Raw genomic sequence first — 22,719 nt, 5'->3', positions numbered from 1 at the left:
TCAAAAATAAATAAACGTTAAAAAAAAAACAACCATAAATTTTGAACTTGCTAATCTCCCAACTATTGCACTGAGGGAGTTTTTAGTGCCTTCAAAGCTGAGGTTCTGGGCTATTCTAAGCTATTGACTTTGCATAGGGGACCCCTGAATAAGAAGGGTGAGAAGGCGCAGGGAAAGACCATCTCATTTCATGAAGCAAACTGACAGAACACATTCTGTGTACATTATGTTATAATTCTCAGCGCAGTACTAAAAGCTCCTGAAAGAAAATTCTTTGTGCGCCAAGCAAATTACTCTGATCAAGAGAAGGAACTTCCAAGTGGTGGACATAAAAAGCAACACTGCGAATATTCTATATAATAGATAATAATGGGATGTCCAGCTTATAGTCACCAAAACTGGTTGACTTCTGTCCCACAGCTGGTAAACAAGCCCAACAAGCCCTGTCTGTCCAGCCAAAGTAAGTGGTCCAAGGGCAGACATCTGGACTACACAAGAACATCCTATAAATTTTCTAAAGTGGATCCAAGGGAAGAGCCCCTTTCTGGCAGTGAGGCTTAGGAGCTTTTGGTGGCCATGCTCCCACTATGCTGAGGCAACAAGTCTGTAGTGGAAGAGAGTCAGAGACTGTAGGTATCTCTGGCAGGTCCAGGTCTCAGGTTCCAACTAGCCCTGATGCTGTCAACCCTACCTTTCCTGTAGTTATGTAAAAAGGACCTGTCACCTATCAGTAAATTTCCCTTTGTCTACAGGTCAAGCTGAGGTTTTATCACTTGCAATCAAGAGACTACTGATTAAAATGAGGTGGAGCCCAGAAAAGATCTATCAGGATAACAAACTCACAGGGCTGAAGCCAGAGGGTAGTTAAAATGGAGATGAAGGAAGTGACCTGGGTACAAGACAGCAGACCAGAGAGAGCTGCTCAGCCTAAAGATAGTCACATTCAAAAGTATTCAAATTCAGTGATTTTTAGAACATGCCTGTCAGACACACAACCAACACAAATCGTCTATTGCTGATCTGGGTCCTTGGACTCCCACCTTGTAGCCTGTGGATATACTAGAAAAGGACAGCCTTTGCCTGAGTCAGTCCCTCCTCCCTCGTCCCTCCTCCGACCACCACCGGGATTAGCTGAACTCACACCAGCAAGAGCTCCATGGCCCTTCACCTGCTCTTCTGCAGTACGCCTCAACGCTAAGAACTACTTTTTAAGTTTATTTATTTATTCTGAGAGACGGAGAGAGTGAGCAGGGGAGGGGCAGAGAGAGAGGGAGAGAGCTCCAAGCAGGCTCTGCACTGTTAGTGCAGGCCCCAGTGCAGAGCTCAAATTCACCAACTGTGAGATCATGCCCTGAGCTGAAACCAGGAATCAGATGTTCAACCAACTAAGCCACCCAGGTACCCTGCTAGGAACTACTTTTTTATTTTTTAAATAATGTTCATTTATTTTTGAGAGAGAGAGAGAGAGAGAGAGAGAGAGAGAGAGAGAGAGCGCGCACACACAAGCAGGGGAGGGGCAGAGAGAGAGAGAGGGAGACGCAGAATCTGAAGCAAGCTCCAAGCTGTGAGCACAGAGCCCCAGACGGGGCTCGAACTCACGAACCGCGAGATCATGACACCAACCGAAGTCAGACGCTTAACCGAATGAGCCACCCAGGCGCCCCGGGACTACTTTTTAAAAGTTGGATGCGAATCCTGGCTATGACACTTAGTTGAGTATCTATGCCTCATTTCCTTATCAATACAATGGGGATAGTTATAGGGTCAATCTCCTATAACACAGAAATTAATACACTTAGAATGATGCCTTTTTGGATTGTTAGTAAATATTGTAAAAGCATTCGCGGCCATTATTATCACTTGTTCCTTCTTGTGTGTTGAATTTTAGATTGTGCAAGACAGGAAACAGTTATTTCTTTCGAATTTTTTTTAATGTTTATTTATTTTTGAGAGAGAGACAGAGCATGAGCAGAGGAGGGGAAGAGAGAGAGGGAAACACAGAATCTGAAGCAGGCTCCAGGCTCTGAGCTGCCAGCACAGAGCCCGATGCAGGGCTCGAACCCATGAACCATAAGATCATGACCTGAGACGAAGTTGGATGCTCAACCGACTGAGCCACCCAGCCGCCCCAGAAACTATTATTTAATGGCTGCTAATTATGTACTTGTCACTTAGTAGGCACCTTTAAAATAACTCATTTATCCTCATGTAGTGTTAATAATAGCCTCCCCCATTTACTGTGCACTTACTCTTTGTTAGGAACTGAACAGTCTTTCTCTCTACCCTCCCCATAATGAAAGCTTTGTTGTTATCTGCATTGTGCAGATAAGTGACCTGAGTATTCTGGAAGTGAATTCACTTGCCCAAAGGCTTAGGTCACAGTGAGGATTAAAAGCCTTATGTATTTGGCTCACATGCTTAATCATGCCACACTGCCTCTCCAAGAGATAGTTGGCATTAACCTATGAAGAAGCTCAGGTTTTAAAGAAGTCTAATTTGTCGTGTCTAGATACATGATATAGGTGGAAACATCTGGCTATGAACCACTATCCAACTTCAAAGTCTAAGCTTTCTCTTCTATTCAGATAATACTGAGGAGTGAGAACCACGTGGATCTGTGACCGTTTCCATTGATTTGTGGGAAATATGAAAAACCACCACATGGAGAGTCCTTTATAAAGCTAAATCTATGCAAGTTCAAGGACTACCCTTTAAGACTGTGCCCTCCCTAAATTTGCAGTGTTAAAACGGCTCTTCTTATGTGACATTATGATAATGATATATGGTAGTAATGGGGATGGGAGGGGAGGGGAGACTTCAATAGGTTGAGCCCTCTGAAATCCCTGTTACTTGACCATTTCTTGACTTACAAAATGACAGACTCATATGCTCCAAACTACTATTACTTTGGTTTTCATTACTTAGCCAAATAATAATAATAATAATAATAATAATAATAATTCTACATTCTCAACATTCTTTTGAAAATTTTCTGGTCTGTGAAATCCCAGTGTCTGAAAAAAATATACTTTGCTTCATGTTGTGTCCCTAGACTTAAGCATACTTTGCAAATGATTTGATGAAAGCAGACAAGGAGAGACATTAGTAAAAGCTGACTGTGGTTTTGAACCTGGATACATAGGAGGTTGATATTGTCTCTAATTTTTAAAATAATAACATGAAAAAAAACATGCAAAAAAATAGATTTGTAGAGGAAGATAATGAGTGCAGTGTAGGATTTTAACTTTTAAGAGAATAACATGCTGTGTGATTTCTGATACATGTTCAGTTTATCGATTTTTTATTTTCCTTTAAAAACATATTAAAAGGTTTTTAAAAATTTTTTAAATATTTATTTTTCAGAGAGAGAGAGAGAACGCACACAAGTGGGGGGAGGGGCAGAAAGAGAGAGAGAGAGGGAGACACAGAATCTGAAGCAGGCTCCAGGCTCTGAGCTGTCAGCACAAAGCCTGATGCGGGCGTGAACCCACAAACTGCGATATCATGACCTGAGCAAAAGTGAGACACTTAACCAACTGAGCTACCCAGGTGCCCCTAAAAAACATTTTAAGTGAAATATAATTGACACCAGTTTATCAATTTTGACTACTAGGCTTTATTAAAAATGATTCCTAAGTGTTTTTAAAGTGCTGGTATCCACGTTTGGAAAAACAGCTTAAAGTGTGTTTTTGATAAAAAATAAAAAATAAATACATAAAATGTGTTTTTGATGACTGTAGGTCTCAAGTCCAGTCTGGAATTGTCAGATGTATATCCTCTTCACTTTTTTTTTTTTTTTTAACATTTATTTAGTTTTGAGACAGAGAGAGACAGAGCATGAACGGGGCAGGGTCAGAGAGAGAGGGAGACACAGAATCTGAAACAGGCTCCAGGCTCTGAGCTGTCAGCACAGAGCCTGACGCGGGGCTCGAACTCATGCGAGATCATGACCTGAGCCGAAGTCGGACACTCAACCGACTGAGCCACCCAGGCGCCCCAATCCTCTTCACTTTTAAAACAACTGAACTATGTACTTTAAATCCATTTTTATCCCCAATTTGTAGTTCATCAAGAACCACAGGGTTTTAGTTTGGATGGGGTAGCAGATGTCACTGTGAAAATCGTATTTTCTGTTTCAGATCCAACATGAAAACTGCTTCTATAGCAAGAGCCTAGGAATTCCCTTGTAAGGAGCCAGAGAGAAGAATGTGTCTGAGTCAGCACTGGCCTCTCTTTTGTGACAGTATGCAAATTGCCAATGGCAGAGTTCAAGTGCATTCAAATATGTGGCATTTTTCACAGCTCATTGTACTTTATATCTTGTATTTCTGAAAATCACTTGAGATTTGCCTACATGATACATTTCCCTTTCCTGGTCATAAAAAAGACGGTAGGTTTACAGTCAAGTCAATTTCCTTCACAAAAGTCACAAGAGGAAAGTTTTGGGGTTTTTCCTCCGTTCTCTCTCCCTCCGTATCATAAATGAAGAAGATACTGTAGAGACATGATGGTAATAGGTAAAGTAATCTCAGGAACTCAAAGACAGCACAGAGAGAGGTATACGATTTTAACACAAATTCCCATCGTCGACACCTGCTGGCTTGCTTTCATTCCCTTTAACTGGTCTCCTGTGAAGACCTGTTACGTGAAATTCAATTTGCCAGGAAGGAATCTTCCTTCATAATTCATAATCTTCCAATCATAATTATTAGCGCTAAGAACCCAGAGAAGGAAAACGACGCCCTGGCTGAGCCTAGAACTCAGACTTTCTTAGCTGTGTCTAGTGTCTTAATTCCAGAACTTATCAGAAACATAGAGGTGCTCACACGTGGTTCTCTGAGTCTGTAAAATTTTCACTTCTCTGGGAAAGTCTTATTTGTCACGATAATTTTAAGGTCCTATAATCTAAAACCCATATTAATTATCTCATATTTCAGAGGGAGCAGAAATTAAGCAAGTTTGTATTAAAGGCTTTTTATGTCCCAGACACTGTGAGCCACGGGACATATCAGTGAACAAGACACATGAATCTTACCTTGAAAGTACTTTCAGAACTGCTGAGAAAAAATATGGCAGCTTAACACTTTCACAGCATTTCCTATGTGCTCCAAAAGGCATCCGAGGTGTATTAATGTCTATGTTATATGAGATCGAGCCTATTACCGTCCCCATTGTATTGATAAAGAAACTGAGACACAGAGACTCCACTAAGTGTCACAGCCAAAATTCGCATCCAACTTTAAAAAAGTAGTTCCTAGCAGGGTACCTGGGTGGCTTAGTTGGTTGAACATCTGATTCCTGGTTTCAGCTCAGGGCATGATCTCACAGTTGGTGAATTTGAGCTCTGCACTGGGGCCTGCACTAACAGTGCAGAGCCTGCTTGGAGCTCTCTCCCTCTCTCTCTGCCCCTCCCCTGCTCACTCTCTCCGTCTCTCAGAATAAATAAATAAACTTAAAAAGTAGTTCTTAGCGTTGAGGCGTACTGCAGAAGAGCAGGTGAACGGCCATGGAGCTCTTGCTGGTGTGAGTTCAGCTAATCCCGGTGGTCGGAGGAGGGACGAGGGAGGAGGGACTGACTCAGGCAAAGGCTGTCCTTTTCTAGTGTATCCACAGGCTACAAGGTGGGAGTCCAAGGACCCAGATCAGCAATAGACGATTTGTGTTGGTTGTGTGTCTGACAGGCATGTTCTAAAAATCACTGAATTTGAATACTTTTGAATGTGACTACCTTTAGGCTGAGCAGCTCTCTCTACTTTGCTGTCTTATACCCAGCCCAGTTCATTCATCCTTCCCCACAAATGTGGGGAACCTTCCTCCTTGGTTCCTTTCCTCAGTAACAGCACCCAGCTGGCACCCAGCCAGTCAGCTTGCACTGATGCGTGTTAGAGTCAGTCCCAGCCCTCCTCTTCCTCCAACAACTTTCATCATTGTTATTCTAACAACTTTTTAACTCTCTCCCTGCCTTCAGTTTTGGCTTTTTCTACAGGATTCTTTTCAGGGCATTCAGAAGAATCTTTTCAAATGGCTACTCTCATCATCATCCCCAGTTAAAACCACTCCAAAGGCTTCCCTTGGTCCACAAGGCCTTCCACCATTCACCCCTGTCCACTTCTTGGCTTTCACCTCCCACCACTCCACCTGCACAGCCACAGCTCTGTCTCCAGTATTAGACCAGGATGCAGACTCAGGTGTTTACAGGTATGGGGATATGGGAAGCAGGCTGGGGTGGGGAAATGGTGTTGAAGTAGGGACAGAAGGGGGGCCTGGGTGGCTCAGTCGGTTAAGCCTCCGACTCTTGGTTTCGGGCTCAGGTCACAATCTCACAAGGTCCCTGGGATCGAGCCCCTCATCAGGCTGTGTGCTGACAGCATGGAGCCTGCTTGGGATTCTAGCTCCCTTTCTCTCTCTCTTTGCTCCTTCCCTGCTTGTTCTCTCTCAAAATAATGAACTTAAAAAAAAAAGTAGGGACAGAAATAAACTGCGACTGCATAATTGATTCATGGGGCAGCTTAGAATGCTGGTCTGTTTTTTAAGAGAAAAGAGAAACCAGGATTTTTATGTGAAAATCTGATTTATAAAAATTAGCTCAAACGTCTTTTAAAAAAAAATTTTTTTTTTTTTTTGAGAGAGAATGATTGGAGGAGGGGCAGAGAGAGAGGAGGACAGAGGATCTGAAGCGGGCTCTGCACTGACACCAGAGAACCCAGCTCAGTGCTCAAACTCGTGAACCATGAGTTGATGACCTGAGCGAAAGCTGGAAGTTTAACCGACCGAGCCACCCAGGCAACCCTAGCTCAAACGTCTTAAGAGCACATCATGGAGGTGAAATGAGATCTGGATCCAACTCTGAGAGCCAGTTTGTGACCTCTGCATCAGACTTAATGTGGTGTACATTATCTGAATTGTCAGACCTAATGTGGTGTACTTTATGTGAATTTTTATGCGAATAAAAGAGGTCTTATGTATTTATTTATTAAAGGAACAGGGCACCCTGTGTTTCTTTTTTTAAATGCTTGCTTGCTTATTTATTTATTTATTTATTTATTTATTTATTTATTTATTTATTATTTATTTATTTATATTTATTTATTTATTTATTTAGAGAGAGCGAGCAAGCAGGGGAGGTGCGGAGAGAGAGAGAGAGATCCCAAGAAGCCGGCTCTAAGCAGTCAGCACGGAGTCGACTCGGGGCTCAAACTCACAAACCATGATGTCATGACCTGAGCTGCAACTGAGTCAGTTGTAACCAACTGAGCCACCCAGATGCTCCGAAAGAGGTCTTATTTATCTTTACATTTCCAGAGCTTGACACATCACAGGTTCTCCGGAAATATGCACTGAATAAAGAGAGTCCTAGCACACGTAGATTTTATATAGGCAGTATCTGGTGTTAACAACAGCTATATTATGGAGCCCTTCCTGCATGCCAAGCACTGTGTTGAGTGTTTCAGTCCTCACAACAGAGAGGTGGACATCCTCCTCCATTTTTGGATGAAGACTGCAGATAGGACAAGTCACTTTTCCTAGTGAATAGCAGAGGCAAAATCTAAGTCTGTTCAGACTTCAGAGCCCACAATTTATATCTGATAGCTTTTTTCATCTGAAAAAGCAAGTACTATCAGGCCATTTGGATAGTATCTGTAACACTCAACACTGATTTTTCAATAGGTAGGTTTGAAAACTTTATATGGATCAAGCATATCTAGTAGAGGGTAAACAGTGTTCCTAAAATGTTGCTATTGCAGCTGGTGTGGACTCAAATGGTAAAATGCACTGCCTGTTACAGTGTGAATTTCCATGTCACAGCTCATTTAGGTTAGTGATAAGTAATTCAGAAACAACTCATGTTTCCCCAGGCATCTTGCTACCCCATAAATTCCAAAATCTCCACAAAGAAGCCAGAGGTAGAATGCCACCTTGAGCTGACTGAAATGCTCTCATTTTTCTATTCTTGCCCAGAGGATCAGAAATATTTCACAATGAAAGACAACAGTAAAAACCATTGCAGACAGTTGGAAAAATCTAAACATTTTGAAAATTTTTGAAAAATCTAAGATGATATCAAGGCTGCTGTATCAGATCTGTGACGACAAGGATCATTTGACACAGAGACACATAGACTGTATTGTTGCTAAGCAGTTTCATAAATTGGGAAAGAATGCAGAGCACATCTGTTGGGGGCATTTCCTAGCAGGTTTATCGTGGGCTGCTGGCCAAGTCCTAGGAGGATGCTTGTTCTCAAGACCCAGATGGTGCAACAATTGCCATTTAAATAGCTCTAAACCTGCCTTCAGAGGAAAGTCTTAAAGAACACATACAGCAGGAGGTTTGCATACTGAGGGCAAGAAGGTAAATTCTTTTACTGGCAACTTCCTGTGGAACTTGGTAAACACACATATTGCCTTGCTGTGTATTAAGGTCTTTGCATAGACAAGAGTATGAGAATACATAGTCGTCGCCGCCTCTCATGGATGGCCACTGTTATAATGAACCTCCAGCGAGCCAGTCAGCATCGATTCTGGTCCCTGTCCAACCTAGTCACCACATCACAGCTACAGTTCAGAGTCACCTTCTAAAGCCCTGCATGGCCCCCCCATTGCTTTCGGCGAAGAGATCACCTCATTAACACGGTCTGGCTCCAGTTTGGTTTCCGTCTCACCAGTTCTGGCAACCAAGGCCTTTCATACTCTCAACGTTGAAGTTTAAGATTTAGACAAAATTACAAAGTTCAGATCCCAATGTAACTTTCTTGCTGTCCCTTGACTTCAGTATTGTTCTACGTCTGTATCTCTCTCAAAGGTGGTAGTGCACAGTGGTTTACAGACTAGCTTCCAGCCTCACAGTGCATGGCCCTGGATCCAGGCTTCACTGGGTGATTATTTAATGTTTCCGTGCCTCAGTTTCCTCATCTCTTATATGGGGAAAATAGTAGCACTAACCTCATAGGACTGTTAATGTAATTGAGCTTAGAATAATGTCTAGCACATAGGCTTTCAATAAATACTGTTATGATTACAATTTGTATTTTTCAGGTTGAAAAATTCAGTTTTCTAAGTTACACCTTGATGCTTTAACTTACAACAGTTACTCCTTATGTGGCTAGCCCTAAATGTTTTATTTTATTTTAATTTTTTAAATGTTTACTTTTGAGAGAGAGTGAGACAAGAGCATGTACAGGGGAGGGGCAGAGAGACAGGGAGACACAGAATCCAAAGCAGGCTCCAGGCTCTGAGCTGTCAGCACAGAGCCGGACGTGGGGCTTGAACTCATGAACTGCGAGATCATCACCTGAGTGGAAGTCGGACGTTCAACCGACTGACCTACCCGGGCGCCCCAAAATGTTTTAATCAGAATAACAGCAATGGGGCGCGCCTGGGTGGCTCAGTTGGTTGAGCATCCAACTTCGTCTCAGGTCACGATCTTACGGCTTGTGAGTTCGAGCCCCGTGATGGGCTCTGTGCTGACAGCTCAGAGCCTGGAGCCTGCTTTGGATTCTGTGTCTCCCTCTTTCTCTGCCCCTCCCTTACTCACCCTCTGTCTCGCTCTCAAAAAATAACTAAACATTGGGAGGGAGCCAAAACATAAGAGACTCAGAAACTGAGAACAAACTGAGGGTTGATGGGGGGGTGTCAGGGAGGGGAGGGTGGGTGAGGGATATTGAGGAGGGTACCTGTTGGGATGAGCACTGGGTGTTGTATGGAAACCAATCTGACAATAAATTTCATATTTAAAAAAATAAACATTAAAAAAATTAAAAATAAATAACAGCATCATCATTGACACCAAGTCACCGCTGCACAGAGATCCCAGCATACTCTGGCATGGTTCTGCATAGCACCTTATAGCTGGTACCTCTTCAATTCTCACAACTGTGGTTTCTTTCTTCCATTTTATAGATGCAGAAACTGAGGCACAGAAAGGTTAAGTGCCTAATGTTATATTGCTCATAAATGGTAGAATCAAGACTTGAATCCCAGTAGCCTAGTTCCAGTGTTTGTACTCTTGATAATTTAGTTATATGGCCTCAAAAGAGTATAATATATTAACACAGATATTCTCAACATGATAAAAAACATAGGTTGATATCCAAAAGATTAAAATAATCACTTTAGGGATTCATGACCCTCTATGTCCAATGCCAGGGGGTCAAGGAACCTTCAGGATGAGCCCTAGCTCTTCCAATTTTCAGTTCTGTGATCTTTCACTAAGCAGATTACAGTCTCATCTGTAAGTCTGGGGTAAATAATTCCTGCCCTACTTTTTTTTTTTTTTTACATAGGCTTATTTTGGGGATAAAATTGAATAAGACCACGAACAAACTAAATATCATTTTAGAAAAAAATTTAGATATTAAAAAATTAAGCAAATGAGATAATAGATGACACTTTGATTTGCAAATCACAAAGCTCTAGGCAGATAGCTTTTGAAAAGTTCCTTTCAAAGGGCTTAAAAAAGTCTTAACAGGCTCTCACCTAGACTTCTGAAATAGATTCCAGACACTTTCCTGCCTCCAGTCTCTCACAAGTGGAATCTGTTTCACAAACCATCATCTGATCAGTTGTCTAAAAACAAGTTATTCTCCCTTTAAAAATATTTTAGAGAAAGCCAATACCTACTGAAGTTATTATAAACTCCTTGGCTGTAAGTCTGGGGACCACTGAGATATGGACCAAAGCCAACCATAACTGAACAGTGGAAACAGTACTGGAATGTGTTGACCCATGGCTTGGTCTTAGCTCTGAAAACAGGTAATCTTAAAGAAATAATTTAATAGCTCTCTGAAGTACAGTTTCTCATAGGTAGCACCTTGTGTCTACATGAATATAAGCAGCTACTGAGACACTGATTGAACACTGAGCACTGAGGATGAATAAATTCATCTATAATTCACAGCATACAGTTCCTTCAGTTCTGTGATTCTACTGTTCAAATTGTATCGGCCACTGTTGCTCTACAAAAACCCAACCCTTACTCACTATTCCATAATCCACACTGATTTAGCCGGTAAACTTTCTATTTACGCCAACCTCACCGTTCAACTGCATTCTCGTCTTCAGAGGTTTACCTTAAAGGTCACATTCTAAGAAACCTTCCCTAATCCCCGAATGAGATGGTTTTCCTTCCATTTTTGAACACGTGCAACATAGTGTTTTCTTGTTATTTAATCTACTTTTGCATGTATGGTTTTCTAGATGCAAATTCTTTTATCCTCACTGATTCTAGAGGGTCAACTGCTGAAGAGCAAAGCTTGTGTGTTTCTCCTGATCACTCCTGCAGGGGTCAGCATAGTGTCTGATGAGACATATGTGCTGCCTTAGGAAGCAAGCAACTTTTGGAGGGTTAGGGCTTACTGTTTCCCACTGTCTTGACATAAACAGGGGTGAGAAGAGTTAAGACCCATACAGATGATATGCTGTCCTCTGACCAGATGCACTGGACAATAATCCTAGGATGGTGTAGCAACCCAGAGGAGCTTGTATCAATCTTATAATAGAAATTGTCATGATGACTAGTGATGATTAATAGTTATTAATACTTTATAATAAGACTAAGTTGCACCATATGAAATTCTTACCTACAGAAACGGCTATTTCTTATGAACAAATCTAATATTTTGCTAATTTCTTATCTATTCTCCTTCCCCTACTCATTCCGAAAAGAGTCCACAAGAAAACAAGCATTTTTGTACATTTTATTCACTGTTGTATTTCTAGTGCCTGGAACATAGTGGCATTCAACAAATATTTGTTGACTTAAGGAATGAACTTGCTAAACACCAACTATTTGCCTTATATTCTATTACATGATTTTTCCTTATAGCCCTTTTGTTTCCTCATAATATCCTGATTACTACTCTCCTTCAGGTGAGAAAACTGGGGCTTGGTGAGGTCAAGTAACATGTCCAAGACCACATTCTTATTAACTAATGTTTTATGGTACGCCATCTATACTTATGCTATAAAAGTTGTTTAAATGTAGGCTATCTTTCCTCTCTGAACTAGACCATGCATAGATTCTATCGGAAACAGAATTATAAAATACTAAAAAGAGAGGAGGGAGGTGAGGAGGAGAGGGGAGGGAAAAAGAAAGAGACAGCAGTCAGTGGATATGGGGAAGACTTCTATCTTGGTGAAATGCAGTATAAAAAAATATTTAAAAATTACCCTTAGTCCTTTAAGTCCTCTGCCTGAGGTGGGGGGGGTCCCTTCAATTGTCTTGGCACTTGGAGCCCCATCACTGGCATTGCTTTCTTGGGAACAGCGAGTGGATAATGGATGGCTTTTGCCTATAGCATACAAGTGACCCTCATTGGACTAACAGACTTTTCTAGCAAGCAGATAAGAAAGATCATTTTTACCATTTCCTCTGTGGATGAAGTTGGTGGCCTCTACTAACAAAACCCTGCTGCTTCACAATACTTTTCCTTAACCTATCTGTGGAGATAAAGTGCCCCCCAAAACCAAGGTAACAGTATTTTTATTTGTATTTTTTTAAAGTTTATTTACTTATTTTGAGAGAGAGAGAGAGAGCATGCTCACACATGCACAGGAGGTGGAGGGACGGAGAGAGAGACAGAATCCTAAACAGGCTCCGCACTCTCAGCATGGAGCCCAATGCGGGGCTCGAACTCACAAACCTTGAGATCATAACCTGAGCCAAAACCAAGAGTTGGAAGCTTAACTGACTGGGCCACCCAGGTGCCCCAATAGTATTTTTAAATGAAGGAACTCTGAGTTCAAAATTTGTTGATGTTACTCATTCCCCTTCTGTACAAATATGCTGTTTATCTTTCATAAAGGAAACAGTGTAACCTTGAAACATCTTGCTCAAGAACAATGGTCATAATCCATTAGTCCTAGTGTTCTTGATGCCAGGGTCCTCGGGTCCCATTTACAACTGGCCCAGGAGTAGCCCACTGTCATTTCCACTTTTGCTGAAATGTCCTTTCCCTTCAGCCTGAATCAGTTTCTTTTCTAGGACACAGAATCTAAGACGGTCCCAACATATATTTTCTAAAAGTTGAAAGAAGATAAACGATTTCTCAAACTCCCTGAAGTAAAATGAACAACTCTGTGCTGCCATAAAATCAGGGTGACCCTCCTAAGTGATAATTCTTTGAGATTTGTAAGACATTTTGAAACAGAGAGAAAAAAGCCCACATTTCTTTCTAGAACTTGTAGTCTAACCTTGCAAGTACAAGGCTACAAAACAAAAAGATGGATTATGAACGAAAGCATGGGAGTCAGACCAAATGGGGGCAAATCTCCAGGTCTACCATATTCTAGTGAGTGGGCTCTTGCAAGTTAGTGAACATCATTAGCCCTCGGTCTGTTCGTGGGTAAAAGAAAGCTATAGCCACCTGCACCATAAGACTGAGGAAATGAATGTAGCATACAGTATAGAACCTGGGACCCAGTAAAAATTCAATAAATATGAAATAAAATATCAAGCATTAAAATATGTAAGGAGGGAGGGTTCTCTAAAACTGACTCTCTTCAGGGTGCCTGACTGGCTCAGTCAGAAGAGCACACGAATCTTGATATCGGGGTCGTGAGTTCAAGCCCTATGCTGGATATAGAGATTACTAAAAAAAAATTTTTTTAAATAAATAAATAATAATAATAATAAACAAACTTAAAAATAAAACTGACTTTCTTCTATTCTCCACCCCCTGGGCGAGTTTACCTATGATTTACTATGAATCAATGGAATACACTTAACATCTTTTTCTGTGCCTTTAGGACTAACTGAATATAGCTCTAGCCTGAAAGAAACCCAATATTAAACAGGATTAAAAGAGAAGTTGCTTCTTTAGTCCCAGACAGCATAATTCAAGTGTGAAGAAAACAGAATATGTTATTCTTTGGAATGGATGGGTCACTCCATACGGAAAAGCTTCCACTACCTCAGAGATCAAGAGTCCTAGAGAAACAAGCACAACACAAGTTGATCCTTTTCACAGTGGCACAAAATATAAATAACACATCTTGAAAAAGAACATCGGATGGAAAATCACCCAGGATTCTCACCAGTTTGGAGCTTTCATTTTCAGGCAATTGTTTCATGCCGTCTTCCTCACTGCTAATAGGTTCAGTAGCACTCTGATCCTATAGGACAGTAAGAACAAAATAATAAAGATGTTAATCTTCACTCACACTGCCCAGAACTATATACTCAATCACAGTTGGTTGTTTTACTATTGTAGATACTGTTTCCTCTCTAGAGGCCATTTCTATATTCTTCCTTTCCTCTAGAATGCCACCCCGCTCCCCCAGGGATCTGTTCCTGCTGCTTACAGATATGCCTTAGAAAAAGCTGATCTCTATTTTTTGTTCCAAGGTTGGGCCTGATGGTCTTATTGTTAAATCCCACTCCTTTAGCCAATGACTTTGTCAGGAATAGGTATGTGATCCAATTCTGCTCAATGAGACACAAAGAGACTTCTGGCAAAGTTCTTCCTTGGTCTTAAAAGAAACATAAGAGGGAAGTCTGGGTGGCTCAGTGGGGTTAAGCATACGACTTTGGCTCAGGTCATGATCTCACAGTTTGTGGGTTCAGGCCGCAGGTTGGGCTCTGTGCTATAGCGTGGAGCCTGGAGCCTGCTTCAAGTTCTGTGTCTCTCTCTCTGCCTCTCCCCTGCTCGCACGCTCTCTCTCTCAAAAATAAAACATTAAAAAATTTTAAATAAATAATAAAAGAAACAGAAGAAGTCTCTATATCTCCCAAATTAACAAGAAAGCAAGAAGCTCAAATTGCCATGGGCAACCATCCCACAACCACAAGGAAGCCAGCCTTGAAATGAAGCCGACACTGTGACAAAGCAAAGGTAGAGAGGGAAAGAGTGGACTCCAATGGCAGAAGTGAGCCACTGCGTCACCTGACCTGAAGTACAGCCTTACTCTTAGCAGCCTTCACAGGAGTGCCAATATATTTACTTCTTGTTTCAGCCAGTTAGCTAATCTGTTCCCTCTAGCCCAAACTGTCCGAGATGCTTATCTTCTGAACAAGATTAAATTACCTGAGATAAGAGACTGTATTTATTTTGTTTATTTCTGAAACTCAAGTACCTATCACTGTGCCTGGTACCTGGAAAACACTGGACAAATCCTGGTTGAACCAATGAATGGAGCACTTGTTTACTTGATGATTATTTTCTGCAGAATTCTAAAAATATTGATTTAATATAAATGAGACATCCTGTAAGAATAAGCCCCATTAAAATTGCAAAACACATCCAGTATCTCCTCAATTGAATTATAACATATTAAATGTTATAGTTAATGAACCAGAGGTTACTTTCTGAGGGTACATAGGGGAGAATAAGGATGATAAATGGAGTATCTATACTTACATTATTTGGATTTTTATATTAGAACACTACTTTCTTGGGATTACTACAAATTTTGTTGGATCGTTTGTAGGGAAAATAGTTTTTAAAGCAAAGATATAGCATTCTTTCATATATCAAATGGACAACAGAAAGAGAACATTAAGTATTGATTATGATGTAGAGAAAGAGTAATTTTTACATGCCATTGAAAGAATATAGAATATTCTTTTCAGAAAAAAACATACAAAATATACAGATATATAGAGATATGCATACAGGAAAATATTTGTAGGCATATTGGACAAATTATTTAAATTGCTTACTTCTAGGGTATAAGATTAAAGATTGGGGAATTTTTACATTAGTTATTTCTATACTGTTAGATTATAGAAGAATTGGCACATATTATCGTAAGCTTAAAAAATAAAGGAGAGCTTTGAGAACTATCTAAAAGAAAAAAATCTAAGAAAGCAGCATGATGTTAAATTGGTTGGATCTGGATTCAAATCGCAACTTTGCCATTTAGAATTCTGACTTTCAGCAAAGTTTTTTCTAAGCCTGAGTACTTGTTTTTATTTTATTTCATTTTTTTATTTTTTGAGAGAGAGAGAGGGTGGAAGTGAGCCAGGGGCAGAGAAAGAGAGAGAGAGAGAGAGAGAAGTGGGGCTCACCCAAAGCAGGGCTCATACTCACCTGAACTGGGGATTGATTGAGCTCACCTGATATGGGACTCGAACTCATGAACCATGAGATTATGACCTGAGCTGGAGTCAGATACTTAAAGACTAAGCCACCCAGGCACCCTGGTTTTTATTATTTTATTTTTTTAAATGTGGGACCAAAGAGTTCTTTTATTTACCTATTTATTTAGTTTAGTTATTTATTTTGAGAGAGAGATAGGAGCAGGGGAGAGGCAGAAAGGAGAGATAGAATCCTAAGCAGGCTCTGTGCATGGAGCTTGATTTCAGGAACCGTGAGATCATGACTTGAGTTGAAACCAAGAGTTGGGCGCTCAACCAACTGAGCCACCCAGGCGCCCTTGAGTATATGTTTTTTTAAACAGATTTAAACATTTAAACAGATAAAAGTACCAGATCAAAATACTACCCCATCAGGTTGCCTTGAAAATTAATACATTAACAAGCAAAATATCTATTAGCATAACACTGAGTGCAGTTTATTTTTGTTTCCAGCTTTTTGTTGACACAGATTCGTCATCAACCATGTTTCGTGTAGTCTTCGTAACAACACTATATGGATATGTACCAAGGTTATTCCCATTCATGGATGGGGAAATGATGCATTTTAAGTTAGCTTGCTAATGAATGCCTAACTGCTGAGAGGTGAACCCAAGATTCAAAGCTAGGGAAGACTGATATCAAAGGTCCTGCTATTATTAACTATGCTCTAGGCCTTAAGTAAACGATGCTCTTGTTTCTCTGTATTCCTTGTCAGTGTTTTATTTATTTATTAAAAAAATTTTTTTTTAACATTTATTTATTTTTGAGAGACAGAGAGAGACAGAGCAGGAGCAGGGGAGGGGCAGAGAGAGGGGGAGACACAGAATATGAAGCAGGCTCCAGGCTCTGAGCCATCAGCACAGAGCCCAACGTGGGACTTGAACTCACCAACCATGAGATCGTGACCTGAGCCGAAGTCGGACGCTTAACCACCTGAGCCACCCAGGAGCCCCCCTTGTCAGTGTTTTTAAAAAAACTTTTAAGTTTACTTATTTATTTTGAAAGAGAGAGAGCGAGCAGCAGAGGGGCATAGAGAGAGGGAGACACAGAATCTGAAGCAGGCTTCAGGCTCTGAGCTGTTAGCAGAGAACCCAATGCAGAGCTCGAACTCATGAACCATGAGATCATGACCTGAGCAGAAACCAAGAGTTGGACGCTAGTCAAGTGAGCCATCCAGGTGCCCCAGCACCGAGTGTTGATCACTAATCTTATGGAAAACAGGATTCACAATCTTAAAAAAAGAAATCATTGTTATTAGACCATTAATTTTTCAACAGTGTTTTAGCATTTGTTAACCAGAAAATTTCATTAGGTAGAATATACTCTTCTCAGTGAATTTTGGGTAACCAAGAAACCACTATGTAAAATAAACATGCCCAAGTTAAGAAACAAAGCTTGAGAATATAGAGATTTTCAGTTTTTTTTTTTTTTTTTTGAGACACTGAGAGACAGAGCATGAGCAGGGGAGGGGCACAGAGAGAGGGAGACACAGAATCAATCAGAAGCAGGCTCCAGGCTCTGAGCTGTCAGCACAGAGCCCGACGCAGGGCTAGAACCCACGGACCGCGAGATCATGACCTGAGCCGAAGTCGGATGCTCAACCGACTGAGCCACCCAGGCGCCCCGAGATTTTCAGCATTTTAAACAGTAAGTTCTAGAGACAGAAAAATTCAGAAGAAATTAATTAGACTTTCAAAAACTAGTACTTAATCTATGGAAAACCGTTAATGCCCCAAATACTTCGTGTTTGCAACTCCAGCATACTAAATTCTAGAACAAAACACATAGGTGGCTCTTCTAGTAACTCTGCAAATAGCCACCTCCTCTGATCCCAAAAGAAAGGAGGTTGTCATCAGAATGGTGGTCAGCTGATGCCATTCTTTTATTTATGCATGTATCTTCTTGGGGAAAGCAACTAATGTTTAAATAAGTCAGAGGTATCTTACATTTCTTGGCAATATGAGTATAGAAGTGGGATTTTCTTGGTCTTTATCAAATGAATACTAAAGTTGGGGAGAAATCAGTTGTTTGATGCTTCAACTTTGAAAATGTAAGAAAACATGGGCAAGGAAGTCTCAGTTGCAAATGGTCTACACATCCTTTAAGATTTGGGGGTGCCTGGGTGGCTCAGTCAGTTGGGTGTTCAAGTCTTGATTTCAGCTCAGACTACAATCCCAGGGTCATGTGACTAAGCCCCATGTTGGGCTCCATGCTGAGTGTGGAGCGTGCTTGGGATATTCTCTCTCTCTCTCTCTCTCTCTGCCAACCCCACCTCCCAGCTTGTGTGCACACACTTGCACACACTCTCTCTCTTGCACACTCTAAAAAAAGATTTGAATAGAAACAAAAAAGAATACCCTTTACATCTACACGTACAGAATTATCACACAGAGCCATGTCTCAAATGTCACTTATTCCATAAATCCTTTCTTCTTCTTATCTGGAAGACAGCTCTTTTTCTTCTAACCTCACTTAACATTTTTCCTGAATCTCCTATGTCACTTAATTTGTATCCTAATTACATATATATGGAATTGATCTTCCTGATGAGACTGAAACATTCTTGAACCTAACATCTGTGCCTTGTTCATTTCCTTTGAGCCTTCTTTTTATTCAACCTAGGTCTGTCTCATTTCAAAGTCAATGCTCTTTTTAACTCTACCATGAACCCCTTCTAAAGCTTTTCCTCTGTTTTTAGTTACTGGTTTAGCTTGAGATGGTTCTATAGAGGAGGATTTGAAATAAAAATCTAGATGGAGAGGAGTCAGGTAAAAAAAGGAAGTTGGAATTGAGAGAGGTTAACAATAAAGCATGTACTTTCCTAGGAGAGTTCATGTTTATAGAAGAGTTTTCATCCTTCAATGAGGCACAGAACACAACAATGTAGGTTCTGTTCTGAAAACAGAATGGTTCACATGTGTTAGGCAACCTTTAAGATACCCCGCTGACCAGGAGCTTAGAAATGAGGAATCAGTCAGAGATGGGAAGAGGAAAATAGGTCAGCAAGCATGACTTCCAAAGTCCAATTGTATCACGGTGGTTTGAAGACCATCTGGCTGGTGGATGGTGGCCCAGTGACACCCAAGATGATTCAGCTAATTTGGATAACGGGTGTTCCCTTCCTTCCTTTCTTGCTGATCCTCAAACCACCTGTCCAAAGTTGTCTGGGCAGCCAAGGCTGCTCAAAGAGAATGACCTTTTCCCATGAAGATCACAGGTAGTAGATTCTGTGGTGAATTATGTTTTAAAGATGAATGAAAAGAGGGGCGCCTGGGTGGCCCAGTCGGTTGAGTGTCCAACTTCGGCTCAGGTCATGATCTCACGGTTTGTGGGTTCAAGCCCCGCGTTGGGCTCTGTGCTGACAGCTCAGAGCCTGGAGCCTGCTTTGGATTCTGTGTCTCCTTCTCTCTCTGCCCCTCCCCCACTTGTGCTCCATCTCTCTCTCTCAAAAACAATTTTTTAAAAAAGATGAATGAAAAGAAAAAGTAAGGCTCATGATTGTATGTTTGCCACAGATTTTACCTAAATAAATAAATAGGCTGATGAGAAATGCTGTTCAATTCTCAGACGTTCCTTCCAAACCTTCAGGAAGTTCTAAACTCCCTAAACTCCTTCCCTGGGGTCCTCCAAAATCTACATAAAGTGGTGATAGTTTTTATTTTTATACTACTTAATTTTTTTCATACCCACCACTATAGTTTTCCCCAACCAGATAATGACATTATGAGAGAAGGAATTTATGTTTTTATTTGAGAGATTATCAATAAATTAGTTAAGGATGTTACTGTAGATTGGAAAAACTGCGCTTTTTCCAATTTAATTGGAAATTTAATTCCAATTTAATTTTTTAGTTAAAAAATTTTTTAATTAAATGTATTTATTTATTTATTTTTAAATTTACATCCAAGTTAGTTAGCATATAGTGCAGTAATGATTTCAGGAATAGAATCCAGTAATTCATCCCCTACATATAACACCCAGTGCTCATCCCAATAAGTATCTTCCTTAATGTCCCTTGCCCATTTAGCCCTTCCAGCAACCCTCAGTTTATTCTCTATATTTAAGAATCCCTTTTGTTTGTCCCCTTCCCTGTTTTTATATTATTTTTGCTTCCCTTTCCTTATGTTCATTTGTTTTATATCTTAAATTCCACATGAGTAAAGTCATATATTTGTCAGAAAAACCACACTTCTGATTTTTAAAAAAAATTTTAATGTTTTTATCTTATTTTTGAGAGAAAGAGATGGAGAGACAGAGAGTTGGGGAGGGGCAGAGAGAAAGGGAGACAGAATCTGAAGCAAGCTCCAGGCTCTGAGCTGTCAGCGCAGAGCCCTACGTGGGGCTTGAACTCACAGACTGTGAGATCATGACCTGAGTGGAAGTCGGATGCCTAACCGACTGAGCCATCCAGACGCCCCAAAACCACACTTCTGATTCGTTAAATGCTCCATAGTGTTGTTCCCTTACTTCTTCATTTACCATGACAAAACAGTTTATTAATGTATAAAAATAAAGCTATTTTCATTATTATTATTATTTTTTTAATGTTTATTTTTTTTGAGAGAGAAGCAGAGTGTGAGCAGGGGTAGGCAGAAAAGAGGGAGACATAGAATCTGAAGCAGGCTCCAGACTCTGAACTGTCAGTGCAAAGCCCGACGTGGGGCTTGAACTCATGAACCATGAGATCATAACCTGAGCTGAAGCTGGATGTTTAACTGAGTCATGTAGGTGCTCCCTTTTAAGATTTTACTAAGCAAATTAAAAAAACAAAACAGCAACTATACCTCCTTTAAACAATTGAAAGTTTTTTAAAAATAAAGCTTATATTGGTTTAAATTTTATCATGCCCACATTTCCCAAACTCAATGCTCTCTTCCAAAAAAACCACAGGATGATTTATTTGTCTCATTGCCAGCCTAAATTCACAAATATTTCTTTCTGCAAAGTCATGTTGACTAGATGTGACAAATTGAATTTCTTTCTTCTACCCCCATCGTAAGCATATTTTCTAGGCTACTCAGAATTCCAGTAAGGTAGTCCACAATTAAAGATAAAATAGGAATTATGCTAATAGCACTCCCTGGGTAATCAACCTGTCCATTCTTTATGAGGCCTGCCTCATCTCACTTAGTATTCAAAAAAGCACAACTTCTGAGAAAGAAAAAAATTAAAGCTCTTGCTTCTATAAAGATATTCTAAAAGATTCAGCCTGCCTTGTCGAGGACTGTAATATCTTACAACCCAAGTATACTTGAGCCTTGAGCACCTCTTCCAAGACCACAACAGTGACTTCCTAATTGGGTTTCCCTCTCTGAGATATCCTTGACATGCTATTAGACTAACCTACCTGAAGTAGAGCCCTGATCGGACTATTTCACTGTTCAAAATGCCTTCAACAGCTCTGAGTACCTAATACATGAAAATCAAACCTTCTGAGATTTATTTATTTTTTTAAGTTTATTTATTTATTTTTTTGAGAGGGGGTGGGGAGAGACAGAGTGCAAGTGGGGGGAGGGGCAGAGAGAGGGAGACACAGAACTCAAAGCAGTCTCCAGGCTCTGAGCTGTCAGCACAGAGCCTGACACAGGGCTTGAACGCACGAACTGCGGGATCATGACCTGAGCTGAAGTTGGACGCTTAACCCACTGAGCAACCCAGGTGCCCCCAAACCTTCTGAGATTTAAATTCAAGCCTCTCATTTGATCTCGATTTACTTTTCAAACTCCATCTTCTATTACTTCCTTTCACATACCATTACTCTTCTCCCCATTCCAAACCCTTATTTTTCTTATTTCCATGTTTTTGTTTATACTATTTCCACATTCTTATCTAACCATATTCATATTTTAAAATCCAATCTACTCATCAGAAATAGCTTACCAGGAAATAATATTCATCTTCTCTGAACTCGTCTTAAAGCTTTATCTTTTAGGACACCTTGTTTTAGTAATAGACATGTGTTATTTTCCTTATAAGACTAGAAGTTCTTTGAGGTTAAGACACTTTGTGCATGATCTACAAAGTGGATATATGATAAGTAGTAGCAGAATAAATTAAATCAATAAGAAGTATCCAACACTGAAATGAAGCATCAAGGATACAGTAGAAAAGCCTAAATATGGTTCACCCCGGGTGCCTGGGTGGCTCAGTCTGTTAAGTGTCCAACTTCGGCTCAGTTCATTATCTCACAGTTGGGGAGTTCGGGCCCCGCACTGGGCTCTGTGCTGACAGCTCAGAGTCTGGAGCCTGCTTCAGATTCTATGTCTCTCTCTTTCTCTGCCCCTCCTCCACTCACACTCTAAACATTAAAAAAAAAAAAGCCTTAATCACCCCATTCACTTATTCAACAAATACTAAAAATTTTTTTTTAATGTTTATTTACTTTTGAGAGAAAGAGCATGAGCAGGGGAGGTGCAGAGAGACAGAGAGGGAGACACAGAATCTGAAGCAGGCTCCAGGCTCTAAGCTATCAGCACAGAGCTGGATGTGGGGCTCGAACTCACGGACCGCGAGATCATGACCTGAGCCAAAGTCAGACACTCAACTGATTGAGTCACCCAGGTGCCCCAAGTTACTCAACAAATATTAAGCAAGTGCCATATGCTAGGATATGAGAATAAAGTGGTCAAGAAGATAGTAGGCCAGCCT

The 22,719-nt window shown here is 40.6% G+C and overlaps 1 protein-coding gene across 4 annotated transcripts in view; it reads right to left on the bottom strand.

Annotated features, from left to right (window-relative positions):
• The window catches only part of PATJ (PATJ crumbs cell polarity complex component), a 362,166-nt gene that overhangs the window by 79,991 nt on the left and 259,456 nt on the right, over positions 1-22,719 (bottom strand). For all 4 annotated transcript variants that reach the window (XM_027059027.2, XM_053214164.1, XM_053214163.1 and 1 more), the window contains one exon: positions 14,031-14,108. In XM_027059027.2, the coding sequence (XP_026914828.2) occupies positions 14,031-14,108 (78 nt within the window). The remainder of the gene's footprint in view (positions 1-14,030; positions 14,109-22,719) is intronic.

This window comes from Acinonyx jubatus, chromosome C1 (assembly GCF_027475565.1).
Source record: "Acinonyx jubatus isolate Ajub_Pintada_27869175 chromosome C1, VMU_Ajub_asm_v1.0, whole genome shotgun sequence".
Lineage (NCBI taxonomy): Eukaryota > Metazoa > Chordata > Mammalia > Carnivora > Felidae > Acinonyx > Acinonyx jubatus.
Note: the sequence above shows the minus strand (reverse complement) of the source record. Positions and strands in the feature narration are given on the sequence as shown.